Genomic DNA, 26,225 nt, shown 5'->3' with positions numbered 1-26,225 from the left:
CCTGCACGTGTTTCACTGTTAATGGCAACCAGTTGCACATTATTTTGGAAACGACTCATCCTTTCCTTGTCTCCATAGCAACAGGGCCACCTTAGACATGACCGTCGGCACCGAGCGCCGTCGCCGCTGCTTGCTTACCTGAGCGAACAGCGGCTCCCCGTTCTTCAGCCACCTGTACGTGGGCCTGGGCCTCCCGCTGGCTCTGCACTCCCAGGAGACACTGTCCTCCATGGCCACGTGGATGTCGCTTATTTTTTGAATCCAACTGGGTTGAGCTGCAGCCGTTTAGAAAGCAAAGATGGGCATCAGTGTCTGCTCAACTTATTAAAAAAAAATTTTTTTTTTAAAATAAGTTTTTATTGATTTTTAGAGAGAAAGGAAAGGAGAGGGATAGAGATAGAGAGATGGAAACATCGATCGGGTGCCTCTTACTGGGGATCAAGCCCGAAACCTGGGCTGACCAGGAATCGAGCCGTGACTCCCTGGTTCATAAGTCGATGCTCAACCACGGAGCCACGCCAGGACGGGCTGTATCTTACTTGCTTGATAGCAAACAAAACTGGGAGAGCAGGGGACAAGTCCCTTAGCCGGCAGCCGTGTCCAGAGGCCTGAAGGAATGCCTTCTCCCTTTGCCACCGAGAAGCAGTCTCATGGTTTTCAGAGAGGAGAGCACAGTTTTAGCAATCCTCTGCTGAGGGAGCCGTGCTGCCTGGCAGGCGAGGCCGGGAGGGTCAGCTCGCAGGGACAGTATGACACCAACCCCACCAATCGACGTGAATGCAGGGCCGCGCCCTTCCTCCCTGAAGGGGCCCCGCTCCGCTGCCCCGTGTCCGCCGCCGGCCGTGCAGAGCCAGCCCCACAGCAGCTGCATTCTCAGCTCTGCTGGGAGCACGGGCCGGGGGGCGGGGGTGCGGGGGGGCAATGGGCTGATGGCTGTGGTGCGCCTGTTTCACTTCCACCTGCTGGATGCCGACCCCCCACAGAGCCCAGGAAAGCAAAGCAACGGAGAAAGTTCTAGAAAGCTGGGTGGACTATTAACAACAAAGCCAGCTTTTCAAAGAGAGCGAGGAGGGGAAAAATGTAACGTATGAGGCAATGGCAAGTCGAAGCTCCGAAAGAAACGTGGAAACCACGTGCAGAGACAGGGGATTCCAGGACAATTGGGCTCGTTCGTTGCTTTCCTTCAAAACCCCAGAGTGCTGGGGGCCAACCTGGCCGTCCGAGGAGGGGCGTGGGCCGGGGAGGGAGGGCAGTCAGGGTGTCGCAAAGACCGTACAAAGCTCTCACTCCTCGAACCCTCAGAGGGCTGGCCCCGCCGGCTCCAGCAGGGTCACGGAGGTCAAGGGGCGTGGCAGCAGGGCTCAGAGGTCATCCGTGCAGGCCCAGGGGAAGCCAACGACCAAGTCAGCCTTTGCAAGACATCCTCAGGCCCTTGCTTTGTTCTGGAAGCGGAATGCGCTCCCAGAAGCCCCATTGGCAATGATAGAAACATTTTCCCTTAGAAGGCCACGTCTGGACACGGGCCCGGGGAGATGGGGGATGAAACAGCATCTTACATAAGCGGCAAGGGATGAGCTAATCCTTCTGTGAACACGCGAGTGGAGTGCAGAGCGCCCACGCGGGGCAAAGGCCCACGCGGCTGCTGCCGGCTCAGGGTGGATGAATCACATCTCCGCGGGGGGTTTTCGGAGCTAAGGTTCTGGGCTGACGGAAATCTTAACTCCCTCTCTCTTACACCTTCGGGTCGCCCAGTCCCAAGGCCATTTCTGAGCCTGGCAGAAGGCATGGCTTGCTTCCCTTTTTATAACGCACGTGGGCCCACGGTGTTTATCCCTGATGGTCTAGACCAGTGGTCAGCAAACTCATTAGTAAACGGAGACAAATAGCAACAGTACAACGATTGAAATTTCTTTGGAGAGCCACATTTTTTAAACTTAAACTTCTTCTAATGCCACTTCACAATAGACTCGCCCAGGCTGTGGTATTTTGTGGAAGAGCCACACTCAAGGGGCCAAAGAGTTGCATGTGGCTCGCGAGCCGCAGTTTGCTGACCACGGGTCCAGCCGTGGGCAAACTACGGCCCACAGGCTGGATCCGGCCCGTTCGGCTGTTCTATCTGGCCCGCGGAGCCGAAAGAGCGGAGGGTTCTCTTGCTCTCCCCTCCGCTCCTTTACTTTGAATTTATATTAGTTCACACAAACACTCCATCCATGCTTTTGTTCTGGCCCTCCGGTCCAGTTTAAGAACACACTGTGGCCCTCGACAAAAAGTTTGCCCACCCCTGGTCTAGACTGTGTTCTAGAACTCCAGACCTGAACACCATCTCTGAGGAAGGCCTGAGCTGGATGGCTCAGCACTATTATTTCAGAAGGTAGGTAGAATCTGAATTCTGGGCAATGTAGGTAGGTCCCACATATTGGATAGAATTCAACACACCCACACAGGAGAACAGAACCATGGTTTGGGCGGTACATGCTCTTTCTGGGTGTGAAATAGAAGAATCTCTCTAAAACATCTGAGGTCTTAATCTCACGCGGCACCTTCAAATATAAGGTTCACGGTTGTGTTGAACTTGACCCGCTGACACTGTTCATCTCCGGGACGATGCACAATCCCTTCATTTCCATCTTCGGTTCAATCACGGCCAGGAAGGACCTGCATGGATGCTTGCGTTTGGGTTCCAGCCGCTGGGATCGTGCGAGCTTCGCACCTGACACCCAGTTCTATTGACGGTGGATGTTACGTGAACTTAGTGGCCCAACAATCCCCAGGGCTATCTGGCTCCCCGATCCTCCCAAACCAGAAATTTCTAATGGAAACAAATGCCAGCATGAGCCTTAGAGCTTAGAAATTAAAAAAATCTGCCCGGCCAGCGTGGCTCAGTGGTTGGGCATCAACCTATGAACCAGGAGGTCACGGTTCGATTCCCGGTCAGGGCACATGCCTGGTTGGTGGGCTGGATCCCCAGTGTGGGGCGTGCAGGAGGCAGCCGTTCAATGATTCTCTCTCATCGTGGATGTTTCTCTCTCTCTCTCTCTCTCTCTCTCTCTCTCTCCCTCTCCTTCCTTTCTGAAGTCAATAAAAAATTATATTAAAAAACCCCAAAACATAACAACACTAAAAACTATTAAAAAAGCCTAACGGGAAGGGCAGATAGGAGGGCACGTTCACACTAGCGTGACGGAGCTGACCGCAGCCCCGCAGATCACGTCCCCTCGCTGCTCACACCCCCTCGGAGAACAGGACTCAACTCCCGAGGCCTGGCGGACGTGCGTCGACGTTCACTGGTGGCGGTTTTTTGAGCCCAAAGGTAGGAACTTGGCTTCAGTTGAGCACCTACAGACAGGCGCTTCCCAGATCTTCACGCCAGCCCGGCTTCTTTTCTGCGGGCAGATCACGGACCGTGGAATGCAGCAGCGGGATGGCGCCCCGCAGGCCTCCGGGCGGGCGAGGAAGGGAGCGGCCGTGGGGTGAAGGCAGGGCCCGAGTTGGCACGCCGGGGGCGGGGGCGAAGAGCTGATGAACGGACGGCAAGGACTGGGACCCGAAGCAGAAGTAGGTTCCTAAGCGGAAACCCCGGGTCCGTACTCCCTGGGCACAGCCCGTCTCCATGTAAGAAACCCCTGGTCTACACGGCCCGCAGCTTCCTGGCTAAGCGACTGGGCCCGCCCCCTCCTGTGATCGGTGCGTGATTTTACTTGTAATAACTCATTCCAGTTGCCGATCGAGGCAGCTGGCTGTTAGGAACACGGTCCTGGGAAAACCAATGGAGACCAAAACACCACAGAAAAATGACAGTCAGACACTTTTGTTTAATTAAGCTCCTCCGTGACAGGGAAGACAGTTCCGCAATTTCTGGGTCACGGATGTGCTCGTTGAGGAGAAATAACCACAGATGCAGCGGCCCAGCCCCATGGACGTCCCCGACCCGACGAGCTCCTACCATCGGGGTGGCTGACGGCTGAGGGAGACGGAGTCACCGCCAGGAGTTACCGCCAGCACCCGCCCTCCGCGCATGGAGGCCTTGGCTTCGCGGAAAAGGGAGGCGATTACACCTGGTTCTCCCTCTCCAGCTGGACCCCTGGGAAAGCACCTCCCTGCACAGGCAGGGCCGGGGGCAGGAAATTCTCAGAACAGCAATGGGGGCGGGGGGGACACGACTCTCCCAAGGGAGGGAAAGGGATGCCCCAGGAACCACAGTGCCACCTCCCGGCCACCGAGCACTGAGCACCTTCCCAGCGCACCGAGAGCACCTGAAACCATGGCTTTCTTCAGTCCGCCGAGCGGCTCCGATGACATGAAGGACCAGCCACCACTGACTGGAAAAGTCTATTCCACGAGTAAAATAGCAGTGGCCATGTCCCTGAGTACTTTCAGGTTGGCCCTACCTGACCGACAAGAAGTAATTACCACGCTGGTGAGAAAAAAGTACCCTAGGGCCGCGGTCGGCAAACTCTTTAGTCAACGGAGCCAAACATCCACAGCATAACGATTGAAATTTCTTTTGAGAGCCACATTTTTTAAACTTAAACTTCTTCTAACGCCACTTCTTCAAAATAGACTTTCCCAGGCCATGGTATTTTGTGGAAGAGCCACACTCAAGGGGCCCAAGAGCCGCATGTGGCTCGCGAGCCGCGGTTTGCCGACCATGGCCCTAGACACTTAGCAAAGGCCGCCAGTGGCTCTCCCTGGACACCCCTGCCTCCCGCTTAGCTTTTCCTGCCCAGGAGCTGTGATGGCTTTAGCTTTTCAGCTGATCCACTAAGGCCCCAACGGCCACCGCCTCAGAAAGCACAGGTTCCCCTGCCATTGGGTCCGCCCTTGGCCTGCACCATTCGTCTTCGCTCCTGCTGAGGAAGGTGGGTGATCAAGGAGGGCAGGTGCCGCCGAGGCGATTGTGGGAGCACGTTCTATTCCTGGGTGGGGAACGTCCGGCCTGCGGGCCAGCTAAGCCCGAGAAACCCTGTGGTCTGGCCCCGCCGGGGCACGAGGGGTGAGTGAATTAAATGTGTGACCAAAGACACCAGCAGGCTAGTGTTTAAGTGGAGGATTTTGTTTGGCCCGAGAACGATGTCACACATATCCACATGGCCCCGGGCAGGAGACTAGCTCCCACCGGAACCATTCTTGCGTAGCAGCCAATCCATGCATTCCTTCCCAACACCCGGACGGATGCGCTCAGGCGTGTTCCCGTTTGGCAGAACTCCATGCCCCACCGAGGGAATCCCTTTTCTGGATCCCAAACAGATACCCTAACAGGGTTCCGCGTGGGCTGCTTTGATGACCATGTGCCTCGGGAGGTTCTACATTCATGTCACAGCCGGGTCCGTGCGGAGGACCTGAGTGGACAGGCACAGCCGCATGCAAGTCACGTCCGGGATGAGAGCTCTGTCCCACTCCACTCAGATCAGCCACACTGGGGCCGCGGGCGCTCCCCAAGGTTCGTGAAATCGCCACCAGAGGAGGAATGACCAAGGATTACCACGAGCCCCAAATCAAGATCCGAATGAAGAAAAGCATAGAGATTTAAAAAATAATAAAAAAACAAACTGGGAGGAGGAATGACACGTTTCCGGTGTCAGCAGCATCGCCCCAACACATCAGCCTGATTTCTTCCTGGGCTTCGTCAACATCCTCGCCCACGCCCCTCCCCACATCCAGCGCCGCCGGGTGGGGGCGCGGGGGGGGGAAAGGGGTGCAGATTCAGCAGCAAGCCGAGGTCTTGCACGGCCCTCCTCTGCACGGTCCTTCCCCAAAGCCCACTGCAAGCCCCAGCTTACGCTTTAAGGTCCACACAGGCTCCCCCCGGCCCCCAACCCCGGGAACTCACCGTAGAAAGTCAGCTGTCCCCGCGCGACGTTTTTCCCTCGGGAATTCTCGGCCACGCACTCGTATAAGCCCGCGTCATCCTGCTGGAAGTTGGGGATCTCCAGGATCCCGTCCGACTGGTGTCTCCTGGCTTTCCTCGCTATGGGCTTCCCGTCCGCCCGCCTCCAGACAATCGTGGGGACTGGACTGGAGGCGAGAACAGAAAGCGGCGAATGAGCTGCGGGAAAGCAGGACTGAACGTGGGATCCTGAGCTCCCAACGACCTCTTCCTTCCCGGGTCTAAACCGAGAAGCCTGCCCAGGAGAGCGCCCCCCCGACGTCACACACACACACACACACACACACACACACACACACACACACACGCACACACGCACACGCGCGCAGGCATCACTGTTACGACGTTACCCATCGCCACGTCGCCAGTGTTACCAGGGACCTGGTGCTCCTATTAGAATACAAACGTTTCCCAGCCCGGCCGGCATGGCTCAGTGGTAGAGCACCGACCTATGAACCAGGAGGTCACAGCTCAATTCCCGGTCGGGGCACCTGCCTGGGTTGCGGGCTCGATCTCCAATAGGGGGCGTGCAGGAGGCAGCTGATCCATGATTCTCTCCCATCCTGATGTTTCCATCCCTCTCCCTCTCCCTTCCTCTCTGAAGCCAATAAAAAAGGGACAGGACGGTCAGTGCACTGCACTGTAGCAACGTCGAGACACCGCTGTCGCGCATGCCGCCATGACTGAGAAACACGGACACGGGAAAAACCTTCCACGGGACCTGGAACTGAAGCTGCAAAGGGAACTGCTTCCTCCGTGGCGGCGGGACATGCCGCTGCCCGCGAACGGAGACCGCGCGCAGACACGGGGTCGGGCCAGAGTGGCCTCAGCGACGTCTGGGCACAGGGGGTCCTGGGGGCAGTGAGCCCTGGCTTCGCCGGGCAGGTCGGGTGGGAGGAGAGCTTCACATGCATCGTTAACATGCATCGACGGCCTGAGGCTCCGTGTCCGATGGCAGTTCTGATCGTTCATGGCAAACCCGGCCTGCAGGGCTGCTGGCAACATGGTGCCCATCCTCCCTGGCCTGCGCCCTCGGACAGAACCGCTCGGGGCTGCTCCCTGGTCCCCGCGCTGCTGAGCCAGTGCTACTCGGCAGGCCCTGGGAAAGGTGAGTGATTTCTAGACGGCTCTGGGCAATAGAGTCTCCTAGAGCTATCGGTCTCCTCTGTCTCTATCCGAGCAGCGGGCGGAGAACGGCGACTTAAAAAGAAATTCCAGGGAAGGGTGGTGCCTCCTCGGGGAACTGGGACTGGAATGGAGTCTCTAGGTTCACCCTCCAGGGAAGGCCTGTGTCGCCGTCATTCAGGTCGTCCATGTGGGGCGGCACCCCTTTCCGAACTGCCCTTCCCCCCTCCTCCTGGCCACGTCAGGGTGGCGGCCTGACCCTCCCCGGCCACCCCAGCTCCCCTCTCTGCGGTGAGGGGCCGCATTTGCCGAATGACAGCCACCCCTCCCCAGGGCGAGGCGGCCTCCCGGAGCCCCGAGGAGGCGGAGGGACCAGGACTCACTTGCCCAGCGCGAAGCACTCCAGCCTGGCCGTGCCTCCTTTGGCGGTCGGCACCGTGTCCGGGAATTGCACTTCGATTTTGGGCTCGTACTCGCCCATCACCCCTGTGGACAGAGACCAGGAGCTGAGTCTCGGAGGGCTTTGAAAACTCGCGGGCGTGTTTCCCACGGCGGACGGCCCGGGGCACAGCTGGCCCCCTCATTTGAGGCAGGTGGTCCCATCGCCAGCCGGCAGGGGTGGCTCCGGGCGCGGGGACGCGACAGAAAACGCGTCACAGCGCCCACCGTCCGCCAGGACCGAGTTCTCCATGATTCATTCCCACGTCACTCGCAGACATAGTTGTTGTTATTGTTTTTTTCAGTCATAAAAAAATATAGAGGAAGGGGACGGAGTCTTAGTCACCGGGAACATCAGAGGCATTTTGGGGAGACCCATGGCAGAAAATTTTAAATACTTAACAGAACACCCCCTCTGCATTATGTCTGTACGCAAAACCATTTGAGCAATCAACCTGTGGCCACCGATTCCTTCCTCTTTCACGTCCAAGCTAACTCGAATTAACCCTAAATTACTCCAGGCAAGGTAAATGAGTGCCTCCAATGCCAGGATTTTTATTCTGAAACAGTGTAAAAAGAATAGTGCCTGGCTGGCGTGGCTCAGTGGTGGAGCACTGACCTATGAACCAGAAGGTCACGGTTTGATTCCCAGTCAGGGCACATGCTCGGGTTGTGGGCTCGATCCCCAGTGTGGGGTGTGCAGGAGGCAGCCCATCCATGATTCTCTCTCATCATTGATGTTTCTCTCTCTCTCTCTCCCTCTCCCTTCCTCTCTGAAATCAATAAAAATATATTTAAAAAAATGTAAGAGAAGAATAGGATCGAGCCCCAACCCGGGCATGCGCCCCGGCCGGGCCTTGAACCGTGGCCATGTTGGTGAGTATCATCAAGGCTCCCTGTGCGAGGTCCCTCACTGAAGATGACGCTTTCCTCACACGGACGGTGCAGGCGGTTATGCGGTCGCGTGGGGCGGGCGCGGGTTGCTACGCCTGTTTGTGGCCAGGGGCGGCGCTGTCAGTAAGGATGCAGTGTGGTCTGGCGGCAGGATGTGGAGACGTGGGTCAGAGAGGGACGGCGCAGTCTGCACTGTCTGCAGAACGCTCATCAGCATAGAGATCGTCGCTACTTATTAAAGCCATCCACGTGGGAAAAGCCATTCTCTTCGCCCGTGTTTGCAGTTTCAGGAACACCTGTGAACGGGTCCGTTTAATGGGGTTACATCTGGCACAGGCTACGCTTTACGGGACTCTTTCTTCCAGTTTAACTCTTGTGGCCTTTACTCTCCACACTGAATAGGAAAAGCTGCTGCCTTTTTAATCATTTTTAAGAAACAAAGGCCCTCACACAGGAGTGCGTTCTCCCGGTCCCTCCTCCGGCCACCTGCACACGCGGGGACGCAATTGTCTGCAGCTGTGCTGGCGCTGGCGACGCGCAGAGTGGGAGGCGATGGGAACGAGGCTGTGGGTGGAAGTGTTCCAGAACGCCTTCTCCGCCTCGAGCTGCTCACAGAGAGGAGAGGGTGTGAACCGCGCTGAGGCCACGCACCGACGCGAAGCAGCAGCACGCCCGTGATAGGGTTAGGATGGCCCGGGGGACAGACTCTCAGTGACACCCCTTCCGCCTGCAGGAGCCGGGTCGTCTGCCTGTTCGGACAACTCGCGCTTTTACTTCCAAAGACACCTTGCTGGGTCCAAGCCCCTCTGCTAGGGACAGGGCTTCCGTGGACGCCGGGAACCGCGAGGAGATGTGAGCGGCCGCAGGCAGGTGGGAGAGGCTATGCTGCACACACAGCACCCACTGCACACACTGCATCCACTGCACACATGACATCCACTGCATGCCCAGCAGCCACTGCACGCACGGCATCCACTGCACACATGGCAGCCACTGCGCACACGACATCCACTGCACACACTGCAGCCACTGCACACACGACATCCACTGCATGCACAGCAGCCACTGCACACACTGCATGCCCAGAGGGCACTGCACACATGGCAGCCACTGTGCACACTGCAGGCACTGCATGCCCAGCAGGCACTGCACGCCCAGCAGGCACTGCACACACGGCAGCCACTGCACACACGGCAGCCACTGCACACACTGTATCCACTGCACACATGGCTTCCACTGCACACACAGCTTCCACTGCACACACGGCTTCCACTGCACACACTGTATCCACTGCACACATGGCAGCCACTGCACACACGGCAGCCACTGCACACACAGCAGCCACTTGAAGCAGCCCCCCGCGCGGCTGCACCCCGGCCGGGCAGTAGCACATCTTGTAGGAACTCAGACATAAGAGGCTTCCTGCCAAATAGCGGCGTCGGTGTTCCGTAGGGTGAAGGTGCGCCTGTGCAGTGCGTGCAGGGAAACTGCCGTGTCCTTGCCTTTGCACACGCGTCGGGCACGTGGGCCTTTAACATTCGGCGCGCTCTGCTCAGGCCACACACTCTGCCTAATTTTAAACATAAAGTACAAAAGGGAGTCGTACCGCTTTCCAAGGCAGGTCAGCGTCTTCCGCTTTTGGGAGCAGGAGAGCCCCCATCACACTAGTGAAGGTGGCAGCGCCTGAGATTCTGCGCATCCAAGTCCTCAGGAGCCAGGGGCTCTGCTATACCTGCACCCCAACGAATTAACTCAAGACACAGGCACTGCACGGCAAGCGCATGCCAGGAGCCGGCCTCGCCCCGGCGCCCACGTGGGCCACACAGACCCAAGGGCCGCCTCCGTGACCTGTGTGGGCTGCACGTCTTCTGGGCATGGCATGGTAACGCGGGCTATGCAGGCAGTGACTGTGCATTCAATGAGTCTAAGAGCTATTCCTGGGGAAGACGTGGCTGGAAATTCCTAGGTGTTCTTTCCAAACCAGTGGGTCCTAAGCTATAAGCCACCCGAGGGCTTGAGTCTCCGATTAGTGAGTAAGGACGGAACCCAAGAATCTGCATGTCTAACCAGTTCGCAGCTGGTGTTCCTGCTGCTGGACCAGGGACTACACCTTAAGGCAGGGGTTCTCAACCTCCCTAATGCCGCGACCCTTTAATACAGTTCCTCATGTTGTGGTGACCCCCAACCTTAACATTATTTTCGCAAAATTACAGTGATGAAGTAGCAACAAAAATAATGTTATGGTTGGGGGTCACCACAACATGAGGAACTGTATTAAAGGGTCGCGGCATTAGGGAGGTTGAGAACCACGGCCTTAAGGACTTCTGTAGCCGCCACAGGTGTGAAGCCAAAGCAGGAAGTTCCCCCAACCTCAGTGGACACTTCCTGTGGGCGGGCCACTGGGAGGGCGCTCGCCATGGGGTCGCACCAGGGACAAGGTCCATCCAGAGCCTGAATTCTGCAGACTACCTTGTGGCAACAACTATTCCCCTTTCAAGCCCTGGACAATTACTATTATTATTTAAATATAAATATGCTTTTATTTCAGAGAGGAAAGGAGAGGGAGAGAGAGAGATAGAACCATCCATGATGAGAGAGAATCATTGATCAGCTGCCTCCTGCACGTCCCACGCTGGGGATCGAGCCAGCAACCCGGGCATGTGCCCTGACGGGGAACTGAACCATGACCTCCTGGTTCATAGGTCGAGGCTCAACCCCTGAGCCATGCCGGCGGGCCAGCCCTGGACAATCAATAGGCTGACGCTGATGTCCAGGAGCACACAGAATTCAGCAAGATAACTGGCAACATCACCGGCCATGAAGGAGAAATCAGCTGCGCACCCCACTTATTTAACTGCCATTTGCAGAGCGCTGTGTTGGCGGAGTCGTGCGCCATAAGGTTTTGCCAACACCTGCCGTCTCTGGAATCTGTGGTTTTGCTACATTAAACCACCAGAAGGGACTGTTACCCACAGAGTGGGATTATCTGTTGAAAAACAGAAATTGCAAAAAATTGTCTTCTGAGAGGTTTCCACATGGGCTTCCTTGGGAAATGGGATGTGTGTTCCATTAATATAAAATGTTTGGAAATATCCGATTAGTCACACCGACGCCCTTGGCTGAGTTGATCGCTTTGCCCCTTTGGAAAGGACTTGTGCCCCGGGTGGAAGGGGCCCTTGTGGGGTCGAAGGACTGACTGTCCAAGGACTCTCTGCCGCCGCTGTCCGCCGTCCCTGCGGTTAAGTCCCGTCGAATGTGAGGCCACAGTCGTCCAAGCAAGAACCTCCCCAGCTGGAGAGGAGACGAGGGAGGAGGCAGAAGGTTGTGCATCACCTGCTAAACGTGGGGTTCTACCTCAGACACCTGTGCGATGTGCAGGTACACCCCGTGATGGGAGCTCAATCAAACCGGCACCGTGTTCCTTCCTTCTCGATGGGGCGCAGAGCTCTCCGGAGCTGTCCCAGAAGGCTCTCTCCTGCACAGGTAGAGAGCAGGTGCCCAGGCCTGTCCTGGACACTCGGGTTAGAGAGAAGCCCTGAGGTCATTCGCTGACAGTTTCCCGTTTGAACTATTCATGAAACGGGCACCTACTTTTAGGAAAAGGGAAGCAGACTTGGGGGAAGCGCTTTTATATTCCTCCTGCCAAACCGTTCTTCACTCTGTGTTGAGCTCAACACTCCCTCCCTCCCTCTAACTTGCACATGCTGGCCCCAATCCACGGTGCTGGAGCCACAAAGACCAAGTCTTGATGGATGGTCTTCAGATATTTAAAGGTATTATATTTCAGGGGCTGGCAGGGGTGTTCCGTAAAGGGACAGAGATGAATGATTTGGGTTTTGTGAGCCATGCATTCATTCTCTGTTAAGACTCAACTCTGGCCCGGCCGGTGTGGCTCCGTGGTCGACAGTTCGATTCCTGCTCAAGGCACATGCCCCAGTTGCGGGCTTGATCCCCAGTAAGGGGTGTGCGGGAGGCAGCAGATCAATGATTCTCTCTCATCACTGATGTTTCTATTTGTCTCTGCCTTTCCCTTCCTCTCTAAAATAAATAAAAACATATTAAAAAAAAAAAGACTCAACTTTGTCATTGGAGCTGGAAAAAGACAATATGAAAAAAAAAAAAAGGCTCTGTTCCAACACAACTTTATTTATAAAAACGATGGTGGGCTGTGTTTGGCCCATGAGCTCGAGCTGGCCCAGGCCTGGCTTAGAGGAAATGGTGAAGGCGGAAAAGTTTGGGAGAATGAGTAGAATCACAGACCAACGCTTAGAACAAACAACACATTTCAGCAAGCTTGCCAGATGTTGAATCCCAAGAATAATGGCATTTCCATACATCAGCACTAGCTAATCAGAGAATGTGATTAAAAATAAGCTACCATTTACAACAGCGGCAAAGATGATAGAGAATCTAGGAATTATCCCTAAAGACTCAACATTTCTATGCAGAAACATTTGAAACTTTCTTTACAAAAAAAAACAAACACACACAAAAAAACAAAACACAGGCCATGGGTAGGGCTGGCCTGCGGGAGGCGTTGGGCAACCTTGGTTTAAACAAATACTGCGCCCGCTGCCTGAGATTCCTTTCCTCTCTCGGAGGTTGGACAACCCTTCGTGGGAGGTTGGGCTGACTCGAGCCCAGGCCAGCTTTCCTGTCGGCCAGGCTGTGACTGTTGCACAATCTCACTGCAACTTAGCAGCTTTTAGCGGGAGAGACACAGGTATCTGCTTTAATCCTCTGCTCTCCCCAGTGGGGCCCTGCGGCTGCCTCCATCGGCACTCCGGCTCCTCAGCCAGACTCGACGCTGAGAACACAGACTCTGCATCCTTAAGGACAAATATACAACCGTACCCAGGGCACAGTTTTTGGGTAAACGCATGATCAAAAGATGCAAATGAATGTGCCCTGTCATTTCTGTTCTCGGCCGACGCCTCGACCTCCCTCTTTCGTTCCAAAGCCTTCTGTCTGTACATGTGTTTCCTGGAACTCAATTCCATAATTCCAATAAAACATGCAACCTTAGAAGCCTTCGTTCATTGGGCTTGCTCTAAGACCGTGGGCTCCCAGGGGCTGAGGTCACATGCTTTCACCTCACACTGTCCCACACACAACGGGTACGTGACAGGTGCTTCCTAACTGACCGTCTACGACTCTGGGTCCCCGTGGTCCCAAGATGGAGTTGACCGTGCTGGGGGTGCAGAGGTGAAGGCTGAGTTCCTGAGCTTGCCAAGCCTCCAAACTGGCGAAAGCCACTAAGATGCCATCAAGTCAGATTAGCGATGCCAGTGTAGCAAACTGTCCCACGTTCTTTAATCATTGCGATGTTCTTCTTACTGAAACAGGCTTTACGCCCATAGATCCTCACCCGTGACGCTGTTAGAGAATTAAAAGCCAGACAGACTTGTCTCCGTGTTTGGGGTAGGTCTGGGCTGACACCCCAGAGTCCCATGACTGTTTTCCTTCCTGACTTTTAGTCCTGCCCAGCTCTTTGGGCCCCTGAGTGAGGCCACAGCCTGGCTGGCACCGGTCAGGGGCGTTCCTGGCCCTTTCTCTTACCTCCAGACAGGGGCTCCGTAAACGACCTATTCTGTGCTGTGCAATGCAGTCTGAGCACCCTTTATGTAGTCCAGCCTCCGAGGGGAAGACACGGAGTGAATTTCCTCTGTGCAGCTCCCGTGGAAATGAAGAACGGATAGGCATCATGGCCGGAATCTGAGATCCTTCGTCAACAAGTTCTGCGATGAAATATTCCAATGAGAAGCATGTGTCCTCTCTAGGACGACATCCTGGACACGACAAGGCAGATCTGAGAGCCGAGGCGAAGGCAGGGCTGCTGCCTGGTGGAGGGGCAGGCTGATCCTGGGTTCTGGCCTGCGTCCCCTCAGCTGGGTCTCTGTGCAGCTGAGCCCGCCCTCCAGGGCATCTGTTACGTGATTCACCCCGACAAGCAGCACCGCGGGGCAAGCCCTGGGTGTGTGGGCCTTGTGGGCAGAGGCCGGAGTGGCTGTCTTTTCAGATAATTCTGCACAAAATGCCACCGGGGCTTGTCTCGTGGAAAAGGCCCTTCACCCCTTGGTCGGGGAGAGCAGTGACAGCTTTTGACAGAATCGTTCCCCTGCCTACCTCGCCCTGGAAACCGATGAGCTTCCATTTTTACTTAATAAGAATTCAGCTTCCCGCGACATGAATTTAGCATCGGGACAGGGTTGGACGGAGGCCCTGCTCGGTCCTGGGCCACGTGCGTGGGCCACCCGCTGTGGCAGAGGCGTGGGGCGGGGAGGGCCGGCAGGGACACCGCACCCACCGGCCGAACCTCTGCTGCCGAGACGGCCCTCTTGCCCAGGGAGAAGCCACGCTGTGGGCTCCACAAATAACGGCTGAAATAATATTTCCGATCTGTGGATGGCCCCCCAGAAACCCCGCTGCTGCTCCAGAAACCTGCGTGTCATCTGATTCTCCTCCCCCCTCCTCCCACGGTGAGTCAGCGCTCCCTGCAGCCGGGCCTGCGAACCGGCTCCTGGCTCCGAGCTCCCCACCTCCCCCTTCCCGCTGCTGCCCCCGGCTCCCACCCCATGACGGCGACCGGCTCCTAGATGAGCTTCCGGCGTCCACTCCCGCGTCTTTAAGTCTACTCCCCACAGAGCAAACAGGTCTTTTTAAAAAACGCCCATCACTCTCTGCTTATAATCCCCTCGGGCTCCGCATGGTACCGGCATAAAAGCCAGTCTTCTCTCCACAGCCTTGTGGCCGGCCGATTCCCCTCCAACCTCAACTCAGACCCCCCTCCACCTGCTCAGTATGCTCCACCCGGGCTCACGGTCCGGAGCTCCCGGAAGGAGCCAAGGGCTCATGCGGGCCCCAGGGCCTTTGCACGTGATGTGGACTCAGCCTTCAGCCCCTCCCTCCGACCTCCTGGGCCCGGCTTTGAGGTCTCAGGCACGGCACCGCCTCGGAGGGGAGGCTTTCCCTGTTAAAGGAGACACCCCACCGCACAGCGCCTCCGGGTGGCCGTACGGATTTATCGGTTGCTCCCTAACACAATCAGCTTTAGCTTCGGCGGCTGTCTGCTGTCACCTGTGTCCTCCAGCAAAATGTTCTAAGTGCCACGAGACAGGGGCCTTCCTTTCTGGTCTCTGGCACAGGGGTAGGCCTGTCACGTGGCATGTGCTACATAAACACGTCAAGTGCGAGAATGAACGAATGAATGACTGAAATCTACATTATTTGCTCTGACATTTCCCAGGCAGCCAGCGCTGTCGAGATGCTCTGACCCTCTCTGCAGAGGCTGTTTGTCTGCAAATGCCCTTGTGCTGGGGGTTGCGGTTCATAGCCCCTGCCCTCCCCTCCCACCGCGCCCCCCCCCCCCCGCCCGCCGCCCATCCCCAGTAGAGTTCCTTCAGCACAGGGGGCAAGAGATCAAATGTGGAGACAAGTCCTGGCCAGTGAGCTAAGTGGTTAGAGCGCCGGCCTGCACACAGCAGGGTCTCAGGTTCCATTCCCACTGGAGGGAACGCACCTCAGTTGCAGGTTCGATCCCCACCCCTCCGTGGGGCACGTGCGGGAGGCAACCGTGTATCACTGTGGTGGGAACTGACCTCAGTATCATAAATCTGGACCCTGTTTGGATCATTATCAACCTCTCCCGACACTGAAGACTCAATCACAGGGACATGACTAACGACCTCTTTGCTCAACGCCCCCCTCCATGCTGCCTGGGCACGTGGTTTAAGTGGGAAGGAAAGGAGCAAGCGATCCCTTTGCCATTCACATTCACCCTCCTGCCCCGCTGAGACACGCCATTAGCTTGCCAATTCGTTTTCCAACGTGGATTCCTGGAGTTATTCCTGACCCAAGCGGAGAACATGGGCACCGAATGTAGAAGGCATTCAGCTTCCCTTCCATTTAACTCAGTTACGGTGTGCGTGTCAGCGCCACAGCTCCCCCCCCAGCGCCGCGCCGCGAAGAACGCGCTCCCAGACGCGGGCACTCACCGTCGTTCCGCAGGGTCAGCGGGGTGGGCGGCCCCAGGACCTTGTGGTTGGTCACCGTGTTGGTGACCACGCAGGTGTAGTTCCCCACGTCCGACTTTTCCACCTTCGCGATGTACAGGTTCCCGGTCTCCTGGGAGACGAAGCGGCGGTTGTCCTGGTAGGAGGGGTAGGCGTTGAAGATCCAGGCGTAGCTCAGCTCTGGAGGCCAAGGAGAGAGCATCACAAACACGGCTTGGGGCTCTGGGCCGCCACTGCGCTCCTGGGAGAAGCGGCGACAGGACACATGCCCAGCGCCGCCCGCGATGCTTTCCCGCCGCTAAACGTGAACGGAGAGCACGCAGTCCCGTCCTCCCAGCTCAGTCCCCATCCTCTCAGTTCAGTCCCCGTCCTCCCAGCTCGGTCCCCATCCTCCCAGCTCAGTCCCCGTCCTCCCAGCTCGGTCCCCGTCCTCCCAGCTCGGTCCCCATCCTCCCAGCTCAGTCCCCGTCCTCCCAGCTCGGTCCCCGTTCTCCCAGCTCAGTCCCCGTCCTCCCAGCTCAGTCCCCGTCCTCCCAGCTCAGTCCCCATCCTCCAGCTCAGTGCCCTCCTCCCAGCTCAGTCCCCGTCCTCCCAGCTCAGTCCCCATCCTCCAGCTCAGTGCCCTCCTCCCAGCTCAGTCCCCATCCTCCCAGCTCAGTCCCCGTCCTCCCAGCTCAGTCCCCGTCCTCCCAGCTCAGTCCCCATCCTCCCAGCTCAGTGCCCTCCTCCCAGTTCAGTCGCCGTCCTCCCCGTCCTCCCAGCTCGGTCCCCATCCTCCCAGCTCAGTCCCCATCCTCCCAGCTCGGTCCCCGTCCTCCCAGCTCAGTCCCCGTCCTCCCAGCTCGGTCCCCATCCTCCCAGCTCAGTCCCCGTCCTCCCAGCTCGGTCCCCGTCCTCCCAGCTCGGTCCCCATCCTCCCAGCTCAGTCCCCGTCCTCCCAGCTCGGTCCCCGTTCTCCCAGCTCAGTCCCCGTCCTCCCAGCTCAGTCCCCGTCCTCCCAGCTCAGTCCCCATCCTCCAGCTCAGTGCCCTCCTCCCAGCTCAGTCCCCGTCCTCCCAGCTCAGTCCCCATCCTCCAGCTCAGTGCCCTCCTCCCAGCTCAGTCCCCATCCTCCCAGCTCAGTCCCCGTCCTCCCAGCTCAGTCCCCGTCCTCCCAGCTCAGTCCCCATCCTCCCAGCTCAGTGCCCTCCTCCCAGTTCAGTCGCCGTCCTCCCCGTCCTCCCAGCTCGGTCCCCATCCTCCCAGCTCAGTCCCCATCCTCCCAGCTCAGTCCCCGTCCTCCCAGCTCAGTCCCCATCCTCCAGCTCAGTGCCCTCCTCCCAGCTCAGTCCCCGTCCTCCCAGCTCAGTCCCCGTCCTCCCAGCTCAGTCCCCGTCCTCCCAGCTCAGTCCCCATCCTCCCAGCTCAGTGCCCTCCTCCCAGTTCAGTCGCCGTCCTCCCCGTCCTCCCAGCTCGGTCCCCATCCTCCCAGCTCAGTCCCCATCCTCCCAGCTCGGTCCCCGTCCTCCCAGCTCAGTCCCCATCCTCCCAGCTCAGTCCCCATCCTCCCAGCTCGATCCCCGTCCTCCCAGCTCAGTCCCCGTCCTCCCAGCTCGATCCCCATCCTCCCAGCTCAGTCCCCGTCCTCCCAGCTCGATCCCCATCCTCCCAGCTCAGTCCCCGTCCTCCCAGCTCAATCCCCGTCCTCCCAGCTCAGTCGCTGTCCTCCCAGCTCAGTCCCCGTCCTCCCAGCTCGGACCCCGTCCTCCCAGCTCGGACCCCGTCCTCCCAGCTCGGACCCCGTCCTCCCAGCTCAGTGCCCGTCCTCCCAGCTCAGTCCCCGTCCTCCCAGCTCAGTCCCCATCCTCCCAGCTCAGTCCCCGTCCTCCCAGCTCAGTCGCCGTCCTCCCAACTCGGACCCCGTCCTCCCAGCTCGGTCCCCGTCCTCCCAGCTCAGTCCCCGTCCTCCCAGCTCAGTGCCATCCTCCCAGCTCAGTCCCCGTCCTCCCAGCTCAGTCCCCATCCTCCCAGCTCAGTCCCCGAGGCTTATTCTAGAGGACTAGAGGGCACAGAGATGGTCGGCGAAGAGAAGTCCAATGTCTTTAAGTCAAGGGAACACGCATTGAGGGTTTGCCAAGCGTGCGCGTGGCGCTTGCCCAAGGCTTTGCGGCTCCCGTACTTTCTATCGTTTTCTATTAGCGGAGAAGCGCTGGCACGAAGAAGCAAAGGAACTGCTCCAGCCTCTCCGTGCTTCTGAGAGACGAGCCGTTCTCGGGCCTCTGTCCATCTGCTCCCTCCGACTCACCTGCGATTTGAACGCTCTCCCCATTACTTTAGTCGCAGGGGTCCTCAAACTTTTTACACAGGGGCCAGTTCACTGTCCCTCAGACCGTTGGAGGGCCGGACTACAGTTTTTTAAAAAAACTATGAACAAATTCCTATGTGCACTGCGGGCCCGGGACGCGTTGGCTGCTAAGCAGGACAGGCAGCGGCACCCGGCGGGCCGGATAAATGTCCTCGGCGGGCCGCATGTGGCCCGCGGGCCGCAGTTTGAGGACACCTGCTAGTGCTTGGGGCTGTCAGAGGGTAGCAAACACACGCTACACATTCCTGACCTGACCGGCTGGGTGGCTGGTCCCATGAATGTCAATGTGTGTTGTAAAACATCAGCTGGAGAAATAGGACCTCCACCCGGGCGTGAACGGAGAGGGACAAGAAAAGAGCAGCTGTTGCGTGGATACATCCTCATCCCGGAGTGCCGGCGGGGGGGTGGGGGGGGGGCGGGGGGAGCGGATGGCAGCCGCCCTGCCCTGGAACAGCTCCCGGGCCGTCTAGCTATCCCGAGGACTAGGCGAGCGTGGTGTGACTGAGCACGTGTGACACGCCTGGCCTTTCAGCGAGGAGCCTGGGATGGGGACGAGAATGAAGGGCGGTAAACCGCTGTGCCCCGAGGGCACCGACGGACTCCCTCAGCTCTGGTCACTCCCTGCCCCTTCCTGCTCCCCGAGGTGTGGTCTCCCATGAGTCCAAAGAGCAGCAAGGTCACTCCGGCTTCCTATACAGAACACTCACCACTTTTTTATGGTTAACAGTAATCAAAACAGTCTTAACACATTTTTTATGGATTTCGGAGAGGAAGGGAGAGCGAGAGAGATCCCTTTCTTTTCGTTCTTTTATCTTTATTGTTGCTGTTGTTATATTTTTATTGATTTTGGAGAGGAAGGCGGGGAGAGAGAGAAACATCAATGATGAGAGAGAATCATCACTCGGCCGCCTCCTGCATGCCCCCCCCCGTCCCCCCCCCCCCCATGGGGATCGAGTCTGCCATCCAGGTGGCAGTTTTCCCACAAGAACTAGAGATTCTACCCAACAGCGCAGCCCTCCGCGCTCCATCTGGTGAGTGTCGGGCAAAGCCAGCCTCCTCCACGCAGCGAGCACCGTGTCGCCTCCTGGGAGGGTGAGAACAGGCCGCCCCCTCCCCCCGATGAGCTCCATGCCTGGAGGTGCACAGGACCACCTCCACAGTCAGAGGCAGACGGGAGGGCCACCTCCCAGCCCAGCATTAGCTCCCCCCGCCCCTCTCCCAGGAATCAAGTCCGGGAAACTATATGTTTTTTCCTGAAGACGTTTTTCAAAACCGTTGCTAGTGGCTACGGTTTAGTAACTAGGAAGTTGTATGGACCACAAATATCAGAATAAAATACATCTGCTTGCTTATTTCTCTAATTTCAACTAAAAAAAAAAATAAGACCAGAAGACCAAAATTCAGACCTGTGCTACATCAGGAAAGCCCATGAAACACTACCTTTCAACAACTAAATCCATCCAATGGGAATAATAGCCCAGGTGCTGCAGGCTTCGGGGTGGCGGGGGGGGGGGGGGGGGGGGGGTCGAATGTGTGTATCAGCGCTCTGAGCCATAAGCACACCGAACCGTTAAAAGTTAATCATCTTAAAAGTAAAGAACATACTCAATTAGCATGCTGTCTAACCTGTTTAAAAATAAGTGAATCACTGTGGTGTCACTGCTTCTGTGGCTTAGGTGACTCTAGTGAGAGATGAAAATCAACCTGAGCTCATATTGCAGTGTTTTTTAAACCGTGGCTCCTCCCCCCCCCCCAAAAAAAAAACAACCCCACAAAACTGTGGTCCCTGGACTAATTACTTACTGTTAATAAAAGTTCTCTACTCACAGCCCACACCTGCCAGATGTAAAAGAATTACAGGATCCAATGACCCGGAGAAACACCGGGTTCAGCAAAGTTGGGCAGATTAGCCCATTTCTCCTTTCACATCTTGTAAGAGATCTTTGAGACGCCATAAGTGACCCTGAAATTCCTTGGCGGGTGCTTAAGCAAGCAAACTTATTAGGTGACACCAAACTTATTAGGTGACACCTCCTGCCCACCCCTCTTTCAACACACAACTGCTTCCCTCAAAGATTTATTAACAGGTCACAAAGCCGAGGGTGGGAGATCCTGAATTGGTAACGTGACGACTTCAAGAAACAGTGAGTGTCATCTCAGGATTATTAACTATATTACTCTGGTTTGGGGGAAGATCATTAGGTAGCATTAAACGCCAGCAAACAACAAAATAGTCAGCCGACGCAACGCGTTCCTCCAACCGTGGTCATAACTTGGCACAGTGGCCGTTGCGCTGGCGATGAAGGGCCACGGGAGCTGCCAAGGAGTCGCCAGCGGAGAGTGCTGAGGACGGACACCGACGGCAGTTGGACACGGGACCGTCGTCAATACTGGGAGACCTTGGTACAAAGGTCAGCCAAAACCTCTTGGCTGGGGCACCGGGAGGTCATGCGGCGCTGAGTCCCCTGAGCCAGACCGGCGAGGGCGAGCCCAAGTCTCTTGTTGTCGGAGCCAAGCATCACCGCGACGGGTCACACCGCACGCCGTCAGCATCCCGACCACAGCCAAGGACGCACGCAAACAGGTGCGGGGCGCCGCCCTCAGCGGGAGCGGCTCCTGTCACTCGAGCCGTCGGGGCTCCGTGCGGTGCTTCTGCTCACCCACACGCGACAGATTTCTTTCGATACGTTTGCCCACGCTCCGAAGTGACAGACCGTTCTCGTCCCACCGGCAATTTGTAACAACGGAGCAAACACGCGCCTGGATGCAATATTTAAGACACCGCGAGGCTCCCGGTGCTCGGCGGCGACACACGGGACCGTGTGCGGTGACACCTGTGAGGGCAGGAGGGTCCGGGCCGGGGTTCCGACGGCAGCCTCCACGTAGAGGAAATGAACAGGAACCCGGCGTGCTCTTTGTTCGTTCCTGGTCCCGCAGTGTTGGGCCCCCGTGACCGGTGACGGGAGCCTGGTGGCTGTGTTTTGAAGAAGACGTCAGTCCAGCGCGTCTCAAACTCGGCCTCGCCGGGCACACTCACCCGCTCACATCCTCCGATGGGCGCTCCTCACTTGCTCCCGACTCATTTCTTCTGGAGTTGACTTACGCGGCATGAAGTTCTGAGATCCGTCCCAGGGAGCACAGACGGCTTTCAGAGATGCCTTTCCTAGTCCCTCAAGTTTTAAATCTAAAGGAACCTCAGTGGTACAGGCGAGGACACTGGAGTGGGAGAAGGGCCGTGGCTGGGTCAGTCCCACCAGGGGAAGAGGCTGCGATGGGTCACCGCGCAGGCGCTGATGCAGACACGCTGGTTCGTCAGGAAACCGTGGGATCCTCGCAGAATTCAGTCTAAGCTGCGAGGATCAGGCCTCATCTGTCCACGGAGGGAGACGAAGGAGAGGAGCTCGAATCCCTTCCAGCGTTAAAATTCCCAGATTCTAGATTACGCCGTTGAGTCCGACTTCCGGTTTTGACAAAGGAGGAATGTGGGGTCCAAAGAGACCCAGTGACATGCTAGTCATCCACAGGTAGTGATTGGCACGGTCAAGGACTGGCACTTTTACACACACACACACACACACACACACACGCGCGCGCGCACACACACATACACACACGCACGCACATGCATGCACACGCACACACACAAGTTACACTTACTGCAGTCAAGCTGTGTTAGTGAGGAAAAGATAACATCGTTAATAGTAAGAAGACTGGGATTCTAGTCCCTGAATTGCAAGCCGTTTCGCGCTGATGGATTATTTCAAGGGCGTGAGAGAGTGGCCGTGCCTGCAGGTAGTTGTACCAGCACCTGCCCTGCTTGTGCTGCGAGGCTGACGCTAAGCTGATGTGTGTCTACGCAAGTAGATGTGGGAAAATGTGCTCGGAGTGACCTGCCGATGGAACGGGGCGTGTGAACGCATTCATTGTTTATCTGCTGCCCGATATCAGCTCACGCTCTTTACCACTCGACGTGGCGGTGGTGGTGGGGGAAGAGGGTGGGAAAGGGGTACACTTTCTAGTAGGTGCCAGCCCTCAGTCACTGCTTTTGGGTCTGGCTTCTAGTCCCCTCTTTATGGCTCACTTCTTGTTTCCTTCTATTTTATTGGGTAAGTTGGAGGGGTATAGATTTTCTTTAAACCTGTGTAGATGGAAGTCAAGAAATTTGACATGTTGGTTTCTATATATTTAGAAACCAACATGTCAAATTTCTTGACTTCCATCTACACAGGTTTAAAGAAAATCTATACCCCTCCAACTTACCCAATAAAAAATATATATATATCTCCTATATAATAAAAGCCTAATACGCTAATTTCTGGTCATCCAGTCAGTCACTCAACCAACCAAAGTGTAATATGCTAATGATATGCTAAGGCCACTCAATCACTCGCTATGACGTGCACTGACCACCAGGGGGCAGATGCTCTGACTGGTAGGTGAGCTTGCTGCTGGGGTCTATTGATTGGGACTAAGTGAGAGAGATGGGCGGTCCCTCCCTGGCTGGCCAACCTCCTGCATCCTGAAGGCCAGGCCAAGGGACCCCACTGGTGCACGAATTCGTGCACTGGGCCTCTAGTACATATATTTATTGATTTCAGAGAGGAAGGGAGAGAGAGAGATAGGAATAGAAAGATTAATGATGAGAGAGAATCATGAATCGGCTGCCTCCTGCATGCCCCACACTGGGGATCGAGCCTGCAACCCGGCATGTACTCTGATGGGGAATTGAACCGGGACCTCCTGGTTCATAGGTTGACATTCAACCACTGAGCCATGCCGGCTGGGCAACACATTGTTTTGTTTTTTTAAAATATATTTTACTGATCTTTTACAGAGAGGAAGGGAGAGGGATAGAGAGTTAGAAACATCGATGAGAGAGAAACATTGATCAGCTGCCTCCTGCACACCTCCCACTGGGGATGTGCCTACAACCAAGGTACATGCCCTTGACCGGAATCGAACCTGGGACCTTTCAGTCCACAGGTAGATGCTCTATCCACTGAGCCAAACCAGTTAGGGCAACACATTGTTTTGATAATAAGCCAAGTCTGAGTATAGATGGAACAGACACAGACTCACACGAACATTAAAGGCAAACGGAAAGGCTTCCAAAGGGTCCCGGATGTGTTGCCAGGTCGAGGCCCCTCTGCTGATGGAGGAAGCCCCGTGGAGCTGGAGAAGCTGCTGTCGCATAAGGGCCACTGGGTGGCGCCACCTGCTGCCTCCCGGGGACTGATGTCCGAGAACCAACTGCGTGAGTTTCAAGAACAGCCCAATATCTCAACGTCCCTTTGATTTTCGATGTTTTAAGCATGTGAAACGGTAGAAGACACCCCCTTGGGCGATCGGAATCCATCTGTGTGCGGTCACCTCCCGGCCTCCCCTGCAGACGCTGAGCGCGGACAAGAGGGAGCTCCTCCGTGTGAGAACAGAGGCCTCCCTCCCCGAGGGCGGCGAGCTTGCTGGCTCCAGGCCTGGGCAATCCTCCTCAAACTTTTCACTGATCCGTTCCTGAGGGCGAAGGAGAGCCAGCCTCTACCTTGAAGCACAGCTACCCTACGACAGCCACGTTTAAACTCCTTCAGTTTGAGAACTGCGTCACGTGGAAAGGGAGACCTATCGACGGTCAATGGCCACTGCTGGAAAGAACACCACGTGTCCTTGGCAGTGGGATGGCAGCAGAAGATCAGGTGATGACGCGCTCCCGGCTCAGTGTTGACACCCGTTCCACGTGACGCCCTCTGCCCCATCCCACGTTCGCTCCGAGAGGAGTCGGGCTCCTGGGGCTGGGGGCAGGGATTCAGCATGCGGGTCCTGCTGTTGACTCGAATTCCACGAGTGCTTTGGCTCCTGTGCCTGCTTCACCACTCTCCCCCCTTTATGGCTCGCTTCTGGTTTCCTTGCTTCTATTTTACTGGGGAAGCTGGGTGGGGGGTAAGCCTTTCCGTTGGCCTGTCACTGGCCCGAGAACGTCCTGCCATGCTGCCAACTCCAGGCTCCCTGCCGCTCCAGCGCAACCCACAGCCACTGCCAGTCAGGACTTCCAAGGGCAGCTCTGACTCACTCTCCTTCCCACGCAGCCCTCCTCGAGCCTCACGGCCTCCTACACGAAGTAAAATGCGTCTAGCTAGCAGTCAAGTCCTTCCAAATGAGCTGGCCTCAGCGTTCCGTCTGCTCCCCAGGTAACTCTATGTTCTGGGCGGTGTTCCTCACGCCAGGCCTGCAGAACTCTCAGGAATGGCAGTCCTGATGAATTTACTCATGCCACACACACTTACTCCCTCAGGGGTCACCTTAGATGCAAAGAGAAGGCACCTTGGGCAGCCTCTGCCCACCTTGTCTTGGATTTGAGAAGAGAGCTCAGTTTTTACATTGTGTGTGTGTGTGTGTGTGTGTCTGTGTGTGTGTGTGTGTGTGTGTGTGTGTGTGTGATTGGCACTTCTCAACGAAGTTGTATTTTAAGGAAGGTTCATGATGCAAAGGTTCATAATGTGGCACAGGAAAGCAGTCAGGGATCCAAAAGGAAGCAGGAATGTGATCTACAAAATTCTATGAGAAAATTCTAAAGAGTCAAGTTCATAGCAAAACAAGCCTGCCTGAAGGAACAAGAAAAAACTCAAGATAATCTAACTTTATACTTAAAGGAACTAGAAAGAGAAGAACAAGCAAAACCCAAAGTCAGTAAAAGGAAGAAAATAATAAAGATCACAGTGGAAATAAATGGAATAGACACTAAGGAGACAATACACATTTTCAACGAAACTAAGAGCTGGTTCTTTGAAGAGGCAAGAAAATGGACAAACTGGTAGCTAGACTCACTAAGGAAAGCAAGAAAGACAGGGCTCAAAAAAAAAAAATAAAAAACGAAAGAGAAGTCACAACGGATACAACAGAAGTATAAATCGTAAGAGAGGACCGATGAGACAGCTCAGGAGAAGTGGGCCGATTCCGAGATGCATACAGTCTTCCAAGAGTGAAACGTGAAAAAAAACACACAACAAAACAGAACATCTGAGGAGACACGAATGACTAGAAGTGAAGTTAAATCATTAAAAAAAAAAAAACACCTCCCAACAAACCAGAGTCCAGGACCAGATGGCTTCACAGGCGAATTCTACAAACAATCCAAGGCGGAATGTCGCTTCTGCTCGGACTCTTCCAAAAAACAGACGAGAAGGGAAAGCTTCCAAACTCATGGTACAGCCCTGCGTTACCCTGATACCAAACCCAGACAAGGACGCCACAGAAAAAAAAAAAAGAAAATTACAGGCCGAGTTTGGGATACACATAGATGCAAAAATCCTCCACGAAATATTAGCAAACCGCATTCAACAATACATGGAAAGGACTACACCCCACCGTCAATTACAAAGGAAGTCACGGGATGTACCGTACAGCCTGGGGACGATGGCCCATGGCCGGGCCTGGTGGCAGATGGCCACTGGCCGTATTTGGGTGATTATCTTGCAATGTGTACACATGCTGAATCGCCATATTGTGCATCTGAAGCTAATATAATGTTGTA

At 56.1% G+C, this 26,225-nt stretch overlaps 1 protein-coding gene across 3 annotated transcripts in view; it reads right to left on the bottom strand.

Annotated features, from left to right (window-relative positions):
* The window catches only part of CNTN4 (contactin 4), a 476,106-nt gene that overhangs the window by 69,638 nt on the left and 380,243 nt on the right, over positions 1-26,225 (bottom strand). For all 3 annotated transcript variants that reach the window (XM_080672715.1, XM_080672714.1, XM_080672716.1), the window contains exons 7-10: positions 16,339-16,536; positions 7,396-7,498; positions 5,831-6,015; positions 139-275 (exon numbers count right to left, since the gene is read on the bottom strand). In XM_080672715.1, the coding sequence (XP_080528841.1) occupies positions 139-275; positions 5,831-6,015; positions 7,396-7,498; positions 16,339-16,536 (623 nt within the window). The remainder of the gene's footprint in view (positions 1-138; positions 276-5,830; positions 6,016-7,395; positions 7,499-16,338; positions 16,537-26,225) is intronic.

This window comes from Plecotus auritus, assembly GCF_963455305.1.
Source record: "Plecotus auritus genome assembly, chromosome: 6".
In the NCBI taxonomy this organism is placed as follows: domain Eukaryota; kingdom Metazoa; phylum Chordata; class Mammalia; order Chiroptera; family Vespertilionidae; genus Plecotus; species Plecotus auritus.
Note: the sequence above shows the minus strand (reverse complement) of the source record. Positions and strands in the feature narration are given on the sequence as shown.